This window comes from Drosophila busckii, chromosome 3R (genome assembly GCF_011750605.1).
Source record: "Drosophila busckii strain San Diego stock center, stock number 13000-0081.31 chromosome 3R, ASM1175060v1, whole genome shotgun sequence".
NCBI classification, from domain to species: Eukaryota; Metazoa; Arthropoda; class Insecta; order Diptera; family Drosophilidae; genus Drosophila; species Drosophila busckii.
Window position 1 is genome coordinate 14,409,080 of NC_046607.1, and position 12,815 is coordinate 14,421,894.

General features: G+C 40.2%; 2 protein-coding genes across 4 annotated transcripts; one reads left to right on the plus strand and one right to left on the minus strand.

The window, feature by feature from the left end:
* Window positions 1–3,194: 3,194 nt before the first annotated feature.
* On the minus strand, window positions 3,195–8,023 carry LOC108602548 (Golgi-associated plant pathogenesis-related protein 1). Of its 3 annotated transcripts, none has more exons than XM_017990680.1 (5): window positions 7,916–8,023; window positions 7,721–7,852; window positions 7,444–7,661; window positions 7,280–7,393; window positions 3,195–3,436 (listed from the first exon to the last, which is right to left on the minus strand). In XM_017990680.1, the coding sequence occupies exons 1-5, from the start codon at window positions 7,964–7,966 to the stop codon at window positions 3,232–3,234; spliced, it is 720 nt and encodes a 239-aa protein (XP_017846169.1). In that variant the 5' UTR covers window positions 7,967–8,023; the 3' UTR covers window positions 3,195–3,231. The 3 variants fall into 3 exon arrangements, with proteins under 3 accessions (XP_017846169.1, XP_017846171.1, XP_017846172.1); XM_017990682.1 differs by lacking the exon at window positions 3,195–3,436 and adding an exon at window positions 7,133–7,225; XM_017990683.1 differs by lacking the exon at window positions 3,195–3,436 and having other exon boundaries at window positions 7,310–7,393; window positions 7,446–7,661.
* Window positions 8,024–11,800: 3,777 nt separating this feature from the next.
* On the plus strand, window positions 11,801–12,815 carry LOC108602460. Its single transcript, XM_017990583.1, has one exon. The coding sequence runs from the start codon at window positions 11,863–11,865 to the stop codon at window positions 12,772–12,774; it is 912 nt and encodes a 303-aa protein (XP_017846072.1). The 5' UTR covers window positions 11,801–11,862; the 3' UTR covers window positions 12,775–12,815.

The window sequence follows — 12,815 nt, forward strand, 5'->3', positions numbered from 1 at the left end:
GTCAGCGGCAACTTAGCGCGTGTGTGTGTGTTCGCTGATTGCTGCTCAGAGTGTGCGGCAAGCCGCGCAACAGTCGTAGCTATTCAGGCTATGTTGTGGGACTAAATTCCCGACTCGTGCCTTTGGCAATGCGCTTTTGGTTGAAGCATATCACTTAATGTGCGGTCAGCTTGATGCGGAAGCGGAAGCAGCCCACAAATCGTGCCCTAATGATCAGCACATATTTAATTAATTGTTGATAACAGTTTCATGCCCAAAACGGAAATGCGTTACATCAGCTTGACCCACAACCAGCAGCTGCTGGCAGCCAAATTGCATTTAGTTGCCAATCGAATCGAACTATAATTATGCCTGCATGCACTTAATCAAAAGAAGCTTGCAGCTAACTTTAATATACACTTTCGACTATATTATGCATACGCCAGATACGCCAAGCTGCACAACTTGCATATACCCCTTTGCAAACTGTCAAAGCGCATGCAAATTGCTGCTCTTCAATTTCAGCAGCAGTTTAAATATCATTAGAGGGCGGTAAATTGAGGCCGGCCAAGGGTCATTTTCAAATTGCAACAATTTGAGCAACTTGCACATCAATTGCAACTTTAATAAACTGTTTCTGCTCAAATTATATTTACGAGCGACCACAAAAAAAATGTGCAATGCGCACAAAAATTGACAAGAAAGTAGTTGCAAAAGGGGCAGCGACGGCGTGGGCGTGGTAACTGTATTGCAATGACAGGGCGACACATTTGGCGAATGTGCTGAGCAGATACGCCAAGAACCCGGGCGTAACTTCAATTTTTTTCGTCTGTGAGAGAAAGAGAGACCGACAAGGGTAGGAAATGTGAGCAACGGCTGGCTGCCGCTATTGAGTTTGAAGGAGATGCGATTGCACGCAGCATCATTAAGCGCACCATTTTTGGTACTTAAAACTTTGCATCACTTGCTGTGTTGCTGGTGGTGTAAGACTGCAACAAGGAAAGCAAAGACAACAACAACAACAATATGAGGTCCGCCCATTGGGCGCGACGTAATTTTTAATAGTTTCGCAATTAAATCGTAAAATTTAACTACTTTGCGCAGTTCTTAACGTAATTGCGTGGAGCGCTCCGCTCCGCGCGCTTCACTGACACTGATGCATTTCCGCGTTTCCTGTCGCTAAGTTTTTGGGTAGAAACTTTAACTCGTAACTGTTTTGGCAACTGCAGACTGCAGCCCGGAATTACTTTAGATTTGCGTCTAGCTAAAGTTAAAAATATATCTATACACATACACATTTTGTAATCTAGCGACCGCAAATGTTTTTGCCAAGAAAAAAGCGGCAGCAGCCTGAATTAAATAAAGCCATAATTTATTTGCACAATACCCGGAAAGCCGCACCATGATTAAAAAGTAAGCCAGCATTGGTTTTGTTGTTGTTGTAGCTGCTGCCGTTCATCATCCAAACCGAGTAGAATTTATTGAAATTCCATCAATTCAGAAAACCCTGCTCTGCTATGTCTGTGCCAATTTTAAAATGATGGCATCCAACTGTGTGCTGTGCGCTAGCGAGAGAGCCTTCTAGTGCTTTGAAGCCAGCACTTGGGGCTAGTTCAAGCCAAAAAGAGTGGGTGGGGTGGTGGGATGACTGCTCATCATAAATACAAAGCAGACAGTGCTTTGTCAGCCGCCCAGCACAGTGACACTTTTATTGGCTCTCGTGTCGCTGAAAGGTGCTCGGCGTGTGATATGCCAGCCGCATCCTGCAATGTCCTGGCAGCAGTCGCTCTGCTGCTTCTTCTTCAGCACGGTCTTCTTCTGTGCCGGACAGCGCAGCACAACGCACAGTGTGTGTAACGCAACGTGCAACGCAATGCACGTCTTTGTGCAACGCAAATGAAATTGAAAATTTTTATGATGCCAATGCTGCCGGAACAAGCTGCCAACAGCAGTAACTAGCACGATACCAGCAGCAGCAGCAGCAGCAGCAGCAGCAACAGCAGCATCAAGAACCAAGCGGGAGTGTGCTTTGGTCGCTGTGGGTGCCTGTGGGCAGCCTTTGACAGCTACTGGAATGCTGGAAATTTAAGCAGCTGTATAAAGTTAGTTAATCTGCTGCTGATTAAGCTTCGCCAACTTCTTCGCAGTTACGGCATAGCCCAACCCGAGTGCCCAGTATAGTTTTAATAGCTCTTGTCCTTCGCCTTGCCCTTGCCCAGCTCGCCCCCACCCATGCTGAAGCATTGTTTATGAGTGCGAGGCGCAGCTTAACCAAATAGCAGCTTAAATAAACTTGCATAAAAAACAAAAAAGGGAGAGCGAGCAAACGAAAAACGAACAAGGTTTTCCAGAGCGCAACAAAAGTAGCTGCCAAGTAACAAGCTTAACCGCAAAACTTTTAAATAAACTTTTGTTGCTGTTTTGCTGTTGCTGTTGGCAAAATAATTCAAAGTGCGCCCGCGCGAGCCGCATAACTATAACTTCCGATTCCGGTTGAAGAGCAGGGGGACGCAGCAGCTGTGGGGGCCCGGCCATATAACACGTTTAAATATAAATTCTAGAAATATATATACAGTTTCTATATAGAGTTTGTGCTTGTTTATACAACTTTTTTGTATTTGTTGTTGTTGTACTTTTTGTTATTGTTGCTCTTTTTTCTGTTACTTTTACTTGTGCAATTTGCATGAGCGCCAAACACCCACGAACAACTAACAAGTCTGCTGGACAACAACAACAACAACAACAACAACAGCACAACAACAATGAGAGCGGCAAGCTAAGTTCCGGCTGATGAATAAGTGTCTGCGTGGCCAAGCGCTTGTGCTTTAGTAGGCAAAGGGGCGTGGCTTACGGCTTGTTGTATATATGCGTGTTTAGTTTGTTAAGCTGCAGCAACAAAAAAAAGCAAACATAATAATAAAAACAACTTCCTAATTGCAAAAATAAAAATCAACAACTGACGCAACAAAAGCCGCAATAATAACTGACAAGCCACAGTGGGCAAAAAACGGCTAATTAATAATTCAAAATTTAAAATGCTGTTATCGATAGTCAATTGAATAAACTAGCATAGAGCTGGTCACACTGAAATAATAAATACGCAAATATCAGCAATATACGATGGTTTAAAAATAATGCAGAGCATTACTTTTGATTTAATATTAAATTAAATAGAATTGCGCACTTATGACAATTTTATTTTTTATTTTGATCGTTTTATTAAAAGTGAAAGTAATGCAGCTTTTTTGTTTATCACTTGTGTTGATTGTTGCACCCATTGTAGCATTTTGAATGTGGTGGATGGTAGTTGACACCAGTCTGGCATAAATTTAACGCAGAACAACTCGGACTTCCGCTCTGACCGAGCGCCATGTTGCCATGCACCCTGTGCGGACTTTCGCTTGGCGCGCAAGGAATTCTGCCTCTGCCGTTTCCACTGCCGCTCCCTTTGCTGTGGCTGTGTGCACGCGTGCGTGCGTGTGTGTGTAAATAATGTTTAAAAAAAAGAAGCGAAAAAAGAAAATAATAATAAATAAAATGCCGGGCAGGCTCACTACAGTTGCAGGCAAGCAAACAAACAAACCAAATGAAGTTATACAAGCGCTGATAACAGCAACAACAAAAACAACAAGAACAAAACCATCGCTGTAGGCTAAACGAAAAAAAAAACTGTCGGCTCATATTAATTTCTGCTATCTGCGTGATGTTTTACATGCGTAGTGTTGTTGTTATTGCTATTGTTGTTATAGCTGCGACTGCTGTGTGTCTGTGTGTGTGTGTGTGTGTGTGTGTGTGTGCGTTCGCGTGCGGCACTCTTGCAATAAATTTGATTTGTTTAGCAATTTGTTGCATATCGCATTGCGCATACGCCCCGTGCATTCATCTCCATCTACAATCGAGTTCTACACGCAGTCACGTTGCTGCTGGCGTCCCTCTTTGCCTCTTAGCCCATCCTCTGGCATGGTCGCCGCATAGCCCAGCCCAGCCCTGGCCTGGCCTGGCCATGTGCAGTTGCTTTAACGATGAATTACGTGTTGTGCATTGTTGTTCTTTATGCCAGCCAGCTGCCAAGTTTATGCGACATTTTATACACTACAACTGACAATAATTTATATTGAAATACGACCCAGTCCCCCAGTCTCTTCTCCACTGATGTGCATGAGTGCAGCTTGTCTGTCTCTGTCTGCCATTAGATTTAAATTCATTTTTTATGTGTTCTATTAAGCAAGTGCCGTGTACAGCCAAGCAGACATTATATTATATGCATGTATTTTATAGTAATTGTTTATTAAATTAGGGTAAGCTAAATATATATTTAAGAGCAAATGCCAAGCATGAGGACTGAGCTTCTAGCAAAATATATTTATATTTGCTATTTGTATCATCTTTTGCCAAAAAATGTATTAGGGTATCATATATACAATTTTTAACAAAACAATTTTAATAAATTATATGCACACTTGATTTAAATTTGCGTCGCTTTTAAATTTAGACACTGTCGACTCTTTTGTTTTATTGTTTTTGCGTATACTTTATATTTACATATTCAACTTCGTGTACAGTACAGAGTATTATTTAATATAAACTAATTGTTTCAAGTCAAGCGCATTTAAAATAGCAAGTAGCTCTTAATTTGGCTGCAACATTTGCAGCTAATTGTGCGTGCCTTTTGTTAAATGCTTTCTGGTGATAAATGAAAAACTATTTAGCGTATACTTAATTTAAATTATTACTCAATTAGCTTAGAGTTGAAGCTGCTATGGTACGCTGAGATGTTTGTAATTAAACGTGCGCGAACGAAATTTTCAACAGTTTTTAAGGCCACAGGGGGTGAGAATCGTGGCGTACTATATCTCAAAGCGCAACTCATTTGATTTTGATGCTCAGTTTTGTTCACTGTGGCTGGGCTGTCGTTGCTGCTGCGGCTGGCGCAGTTAGTCGTTTGCCAGTCACGTCATTAGGGACGCTTTGTGTGCAAATTTGATTTCACAACATTTTGACAGTGTTTCGGTACGATTTTCTGCGCGTTTACGATGCACATAAATTTTACAACCAAATTGAAGTTATAAATAGTTGACGAAATGCCCTCAATGAAGCTTCAACGCCCCTGCCAAGTATAATGTGACGATGAGCATGGTTTGATGACGACACTGCTGGCTGCTCTTAACTTTCTCCAGCTAGACACACACTCATACAAATATCAAATATGTCTGTGTGTGTGTGTGTGTGTGGTTTGCTATTCATTTCTGGCTTGCCATATTTTACTGATGATGGTAATGAAGTTATTACACGTCAGTGCACTCAACCGCCTTGGACAGTAAAAAATATGCGTTTTCTCTCTATTCTCAAAGCCATCTAAGGGCACTTGGTCAGCACAAAAATATAATGAGTTTACTTTTGCAATCTCACGTTCAGTTATTAGGTTAGCCAAATAAACGTATTGCAAACTACAAGCGTGAAATATTGAATGGAGTACACAGCTCAGTGTGAGCAAATAAATTTGGATTTAAATTAAAATCAATGCAAATATGCAATAGCATTTCGTGATAAATTTAGCGGTGTAAATATAATGGGTTTGGTTTGGTAATGGGTTCGGTTTTTTTTATAGATTATGAAAATATATAATAAATTGATAATATCTTTCTGAATAAAAGTAATAATAAATGCTTAAACACAATTAAGTTCAATTTAATTGAAGACAACACATAGCAAACAAATGAAAATAAAGAATGAATGAACAGAATGTTATTAAGACTATAAATCATTATAATGCTCTTGCATATAAAAATATTTGGAGATGTATTTTTGAAAGGTAAGATTATTGTCAAATTATTGGAACACATATTTATAATAGGGAAATACCATTCCATCTATAAATCGTCAACAAACCACGTGCATTTTTCAAAGCTTTTTACAATTGAAATGGAATAGAATGAATTCAATTTGAATGTCATTTAGCTCTAGTTAAACATGTATGTAACATGCAGCACGCTTTTGAAAGTTAAAAGAAAAATAAATAAAAAATGCAAAAATGAACACAAGAAAAAAAAGTCAAACAAATAAAGCTTCATATCTGATTGAATAATAATGTGTGCTTAAGGATTTAATGCGCTGCTGGCAGCAGCTGCAGCTTTTGTGAGCTTCAAATCTGCAAAATCTGCCCCTTGTCTCCACCCACCCAACGCCCCGCTTCAGGCACTAGCACTTTAGTCAACGTTCGCTTTTTATATTTATTTTACTTGTGACTTCTGTTTGGCGTTGCTTCCCAGCAGTAAATACTTCTAGCACTTGGGAGAGCAGCTCATTGAGAACCAGGATTTCGCCCAAGGGCTGGAGTTGGGGGGTTGGGTTTTGTCAACGGGGAATTTGTTTGTCTGATGCTGCTGATTGCCAAAAAAAAAAGTCAGCAAAAGAAAAGCGTTAGAAAAACTATACGCACACATATACATAAACAAGCATACACACACACACACACACACATAATTATAATACAATACTTTGACAGGCTGGTTGGCAGAAGAAAAAATTGAATTTTCTTATCGCACGTTTTCAAATTAACCGAAAAGAGCGCCAAGGCGTCAGCAGCGCTACGTTACCCCCAACGGGCGTTTGTATGTCAAGCTTATTTGAATTTCTAATACAATTTTTTTGCCCTTTTTACCCAACACACATACACACTCCAAGTCAAACACTTGCCGCAATGTTTAGAGTGTGTGCTATGTCCCGTTTGCTGCTCGCTGTTTGCCATTTGCCGGCTATCATCATTAGCAGCGCATTTAGATAGACACCCCACACACATATGATATCTTCTACTGCCATTTCACACAGCTAAAACTTATACTAAAAAAGAAAGTAAGAAAAACAAAATGAAAGTAGCAGCAACACATTAACTCCCAGCTGTGATTTTACTATCGAGTTTTGTATTTGAGTGCTGACATTAATGATAATTTACTGCTAAGTAGCTTTGCTTTTGGGTTGTACTAGCTTTGGAGTCAATTTATGAAATGATGCTTGGTGAGTATATTACTTGAGTCGACTTAGCGCAGCTTAAGACTAATTAGAAAATTCTCTATGCTTCCCTTTTATTTCGTTGAAACAAAAATAACGCTGTTTCCTATAAAGTTTTAAATTTGTATTTCAAATTTTTATATGTTTAAATGAATGGATTTGTCACATTAGTTAAAGATTGCCCATCACAAATATCACAGATAATAAAACATATTTATATGTTGGTCTTAAATTTGTGCTAAAAATTATTTGCATTAAATTGGCTGCACATTGATAAGCTAAGCTCGCTTACCCATTTCCTTTTCTCTTTTTTTTATTTTTGGGTTCCGGAACGTTTTCCTTGAATTCGCCAGCAGTATTGCCTGGTGGTGTATATCTTGCAACAACATAGGTTTGCTTATTATCTCTAAAAACAAAATGTTTAATATATATATTGAACATTGAAATCTGCATTACGCTGTCAGTGCCCAGCCAACGCCAAGTTTTTTTGAAGCTTTCCAAACAAGTTGTGTAAAGTGCCCAGCAGCCAAAGAAAATTCAGCTTTTACATAATCATAGTCCTTTATTTCATCATACCACAACTGCACACACTCCAAGGCCGAGCCCGTCTTCGAGCATAAGTTTTCCCCAAATGGTCCTTCTGCATGCACCAATTCATTTTTTGCAGCCAATGTCTATATTAAATGCAAACAATTATATAGTAAAAGTGCTAAGCAATAAGTAAAGTATTTACCTTGGCATATTCATCACATCCTTTAGACAATGTGTCATCCAATTCCAAATTGGGACAATCATGCAAAGCTCGCAGTCTATTATGCTCATCTAGAAAGCCCTGAGCACTTACCTCAGCAAGAGCATGATCAAACTGCAAATTAGAAAGTAAATAGTAATTGCATTTATTACATTTAGGCTGATTAATAAAACATACCACACTTGTCAGCGTTAGGCACAAAAGCAGAACAACTAATTGCTTACGCATTTTGTAAAGTAAATCAAAATAAAATTTTGAGTTTGAAATTTAATGTTACAATAAGCATGAGCTAAGAATTTACAAATATGTATTTTAGAATTTATGGGGAATGGCTACGTGGTTATAGTTTAAGCAAGTAAAATATACAAGTAAAATTTACAACAAATTAAAATTTACTGCTAAGTAGTTTGGTTTTAATTTGTACTAACTGTAAAGCCAAATTATGAAATGGAGCTTAGCAAATATGTTCGGGTAAGGCTTAGTTAGAAAATTCTACGTAGTTTGAATATAAATAAATATGATTTTGAATTTAAATTTAATGTTGTCCGAATATTTAGCCAGCGACATAACAGTCAACACAGATAGTACGATACACTCTTATACATGTGCTAAAAATAGTTTTCATAAGCTAGTCATGCAAGCTCACCCATTGATTTCCTCTTCTTTTTTATTACGTTATTTTGGAATTTACCTTTCGCATATATATCTTACATATATCTTACTACGGCAAAGCTTATTCACTGCAATGAATAGATTAATTTTATAATTTGCATTTCCATTGATGTTTGCATTACGTTGTCCCATATCTACACCAAAGTCTATATGTATTCCTGGCTTTAAATTGCTCACTGCATTAAGTTTATTTAGCTTATTTCTTTTGTAAATATGTAAGCAGTTGTATTCCCTATGAACACGACATCATTGGAATTAATAACGATTAGCAACATTATTATTTTTGGCACCCACTGTACGCAGACATCTGCTCACTTTAACTGATCAGCACAAACTAAAACTAAAATGTTTTAACTAGAGTGAGCGCTGCTTCAATGCACAAACTTCAGAGAGGGAGCGTTCCAGCGACTCAGCCACGCATTCAGTCTAACGCTCTAAGCCTAACGACAACTGTCGGGCATCAATCAGGAGAGATTAAATATATAGAGCGTACGAAACCCAATGCTCTAAGCATAACGACGGCTGTTAATAGCAGCCTTCTCTTGCTCTCAACTCTGCCTCGCTGCTTTGTTTGTTGTTGCCTAGCATTAGAGTAGACTACTTGCGTATGATCGGGCATCAATCAGGAGAGATTAAGCATATAGAGAGTACAAGACGCAATGCTCTAAGCATAACGACGGCTGTCGCGACAGCGCTGCTTGAAGAGAGTCTCACTCAGCGCCAACTCTCTCAACTGCGCTTGGCATTAGAGCAGACTTAGCCTAATGCAATTAGGACACTGCCGATCACACACATAGTCTGCTCTAATGAATAGCAAGGCTGACAGCGTTGGGCTAAGAGTGAAACTCTCTGCCGCGACAGCTTACAGCGTTGGGTTTCTTACTCTCTATATGTTAAATCTCTGCTGATTGATGTTCGTTGGCTACTCCATGATACAATACAAGACCCAACGCTCTAAGCATAACGACGGCTGTCGCGGCAGCGCTGCTTGGAGAGAGTGTCACTCAAAGCCAACACTCTCAGCTTAGTCCAACGCCATTAGGACACTGCCGATACACATAGCCTGCTCCAAAACCAAGGAAGACGGAGAGCGTTGGGATTTGAGTGAATCTGTCTACAAGCCGCGCTGCCGCGACTGCTTAGACAGCTTACTCTCTAAAAAAATTACTCTCTCCCGATTAGTGTCCGTTGGCTACGCTAATGACAACAAGCAAAGCAGCGTGGCAGAGTTGAGAGCGAGAGAAAGTTAATGCTTTGAACTCTGATCTAAGTGCGTTGCTTTGAGTGTGACGCTCACTCTCTAGAGCAGCGCTGACTATAGACAGTGGGTGCCATAAATAAATGTGCTGCTAATCTTTATTAATTCCAATGAAGTCCGCAATTACTTACATAATTTAGTTTAATTTTTAGTGCATATATTACTTGAGCATGAAATAATTTATTTAGAGTAAATAAACTAAAATCTGTCAAACATTTCAAGCCACTTTGACATTCAAACGTTCTATTCTGCTTTAAGGCAACAAAATATTCGTTTAGTTGCTGTCTGTGTAGCTTATGATCTTTGTCGTTTACTCGTTTGCGTTTAAATGCATTTTAGCATTAGGGTCCTTAAATGTTCACCGTGTGGCGTGTGGCAATGTTGCCATGTGGCGTTTGACTGGCTGACGAATTACCCCAAAATGCGTTCCGCATAGCTTTAGGTGCATGGGCTGGCGATGCGCGGTGGCCTGAAGTGTTCTATAGCTCTCCAATTATTTTGTGCTGCTGCTGCTGCTGTTGCCAGAACAGAGGATAATGTGATGCGTTCCCATCGTCACCGACAGCAGGATAACTCTATTAGTGCCGTGCACACATACATATAACGAAACGAGCACACATGCTGTCAGATATTAAATTTTTTTCAATGATGGCTTGGGCTGTGTGTGTGTGTGTGTGTGTGTGTGCGTGGAGTTTCGCCAATAAAAGATGGCGAACAGCCCGCTAGTGTCCTATGTCCTGTGCTCTGGGATTGACAGCGCACAGAATGTGAGAGCTGCGAGCTGCGAGTTGTGAGGGTGTCGAACGATGGATGAGTTGTTGTCGCAACGCATGTGGCTGATGCTTTGGGCCATCATTGTTGACAACAATATCAGTGACAGAGACAGCAACAACAAAAACAATAGCAACGACAACAACTACAACTACAACTACAACTAACAACAAAAGCAGTTGGCCAAAACGCGGTTGCCAGTTGCCTATGTGACAACAACAACAATAACAACTATATAGCAGCAACAACAGCTGCTGCAAGTTACTTTGTCCTTCGCTGGTTTGGCTGTAAAATGTCAATTTTGATCCGTGACGAAGATTTATTATATGCAGCGCTGATAGACGTGTTTAAATATCCACATTCACTATATTACGAGAAATACTAGGCATGTGTCATCTATAAGCATGTGCTGCATATTATAAATTATTCTAAATCATAGATTATAAATGAAACAGTATAAACTAAACACTAAAGCTTATACCAATTTTTAAAAATAAATCTTTATTTTGCAATATTTATTTTAATTCAATGTTAAATATATTTTCATACTTGTCATTAAATAAATAAATAAATTGGTTTAGTCTTTCAAAAATATTTTAATTCACAAACAATTTTATTTTTTGGCACACCCAAAGTTATCAAATTTGAAGCTACAAATAAATTGCCAATATGTAAAACATCAAATCATAAAAATTAAACTAAGCTTCAGTATCTCACACACACACACACACACACCAACACAGCGCAGTAGGAATAGGAATAGGAGGCGATTGCCCAGGAGGCAGCCGTGACCGACATTCGATGAATTGACCAATGCAGCTTGTTATTTTTGTGTGCAACAGCGCGTTTCATTTGCTACTGAGATGGCAGAGAGTCGAGTGGTGTGCCGCCTGTGTCTGTGTGTATTCATGTGTGTATGTGTGTGTGTGTGCGTGGCCTTTGAAACTTTTCCGTTTAGCCAGTTTTTCTGCCGTTCGACAACTAACGTCTGTTTCACCTGTGTGTGTGTTATTGATGTTGTTGTTGCTGTTGCTTTTTGTTTGCGTATTATTGCCTCTAGTTGGTAAATTGTGTTTGTTTGTGTTAGTGCAAAGTGTATGTGTGAGTGTGTGTGTGCGGGTGAGCGTGAATTTGACGCTGACAATTGTGATTTTCACAGTGAATGTATGGCGGACTGCCAAAGGTTTTAATTAGATTTTTCTTCATTCATTCAGCTGTCACTTAACGCAATTCAATTGAACGCTCTTCAACTGCTTAGTCATTTTTATTAATTAACATTTGGCTTAGCTACGAAAAAACAAAAGATAAGCGCATGTGCTTTAAATTGAATTTAGATAAAATAACTGAGCTGGCCATACTAAAGCAAAGCTTTGTTAATAATACACAACATTTTGTTTGTTTTATTTTTTTAAAGTTAAATTCAATGGATGAGCTAACAAAGTCAATGACTGCGCTTAAGAGCTGCAGAGCCCAAGGTTTGCCCATATGCGAACCTGTACTGGAAGAGATTGAGACTAAAATTGAGACGCCAGCAAAGCGTTTGGTGTTACTGCCGCCAAGGCCTATTAAAATTATAGATTGCAACTGCAGCGCAACTGAAGAGGAGGAGGAGGAGGAAGAGCAGCAGCCAGAGCCAGCGACCGCTGATGATTTTCCAGTGCTGGAAGACTTGCTCAATGAGCTGGCAGAGCAGCGCACACGCGTTGCTGAAATTGATGCGCTGTTGGCTTTGGACACACTCGAGTGTCCCGATGCAGATGCTTGTGTGGACATGGAGCTGGAGCTGAATAAATATAATGAGCATCCAGAGATTCTGCAGCTGCAGCGTGACAACAACAAGCTGCGCAGTCAACTGCAGCAGCTGCGCGTAAGCTGCGATGCTACCGATGCCATGATGAAGCATCTGCGTGCTGGACTCTGCCGCGATCTAATGGCGGCTGCGCATATGCAGCAGCGCTTTAATCAGCTGGACTCGTTTCAGCGCACACTGGAGCGCGAGCATGCGCTCTGCGCTCAGCGCTATCGGCATCTGCAGCGTGAGAAATACGATTGGGTGGATGGCCAGGCGTATATTAGCTCAGCTGAGGCGCATGCGCAGCGGCAAACGAAGCGTTTGGTGCACAAAGAGGACTACAGACAGCAGAAGCGCGAAGCTGTGCAGCTGCTAACGCCCGCCAAGCTGCAATGCAGACAGATACACAACTATATGCATATATCGCTTTGCAAGTTGGGCAATGGGCTGCGTTTGGTGCCGCCGATCATAATTGAGTTCCTTAGCAGCAACAAGCGTTTATTTTGCCCCAAGCATGCGGCCCCCCAAGTGTTGAAGAATTAAACTAAAATCTGTGCGAAATTGTTCAATTTATCAACGTGCTG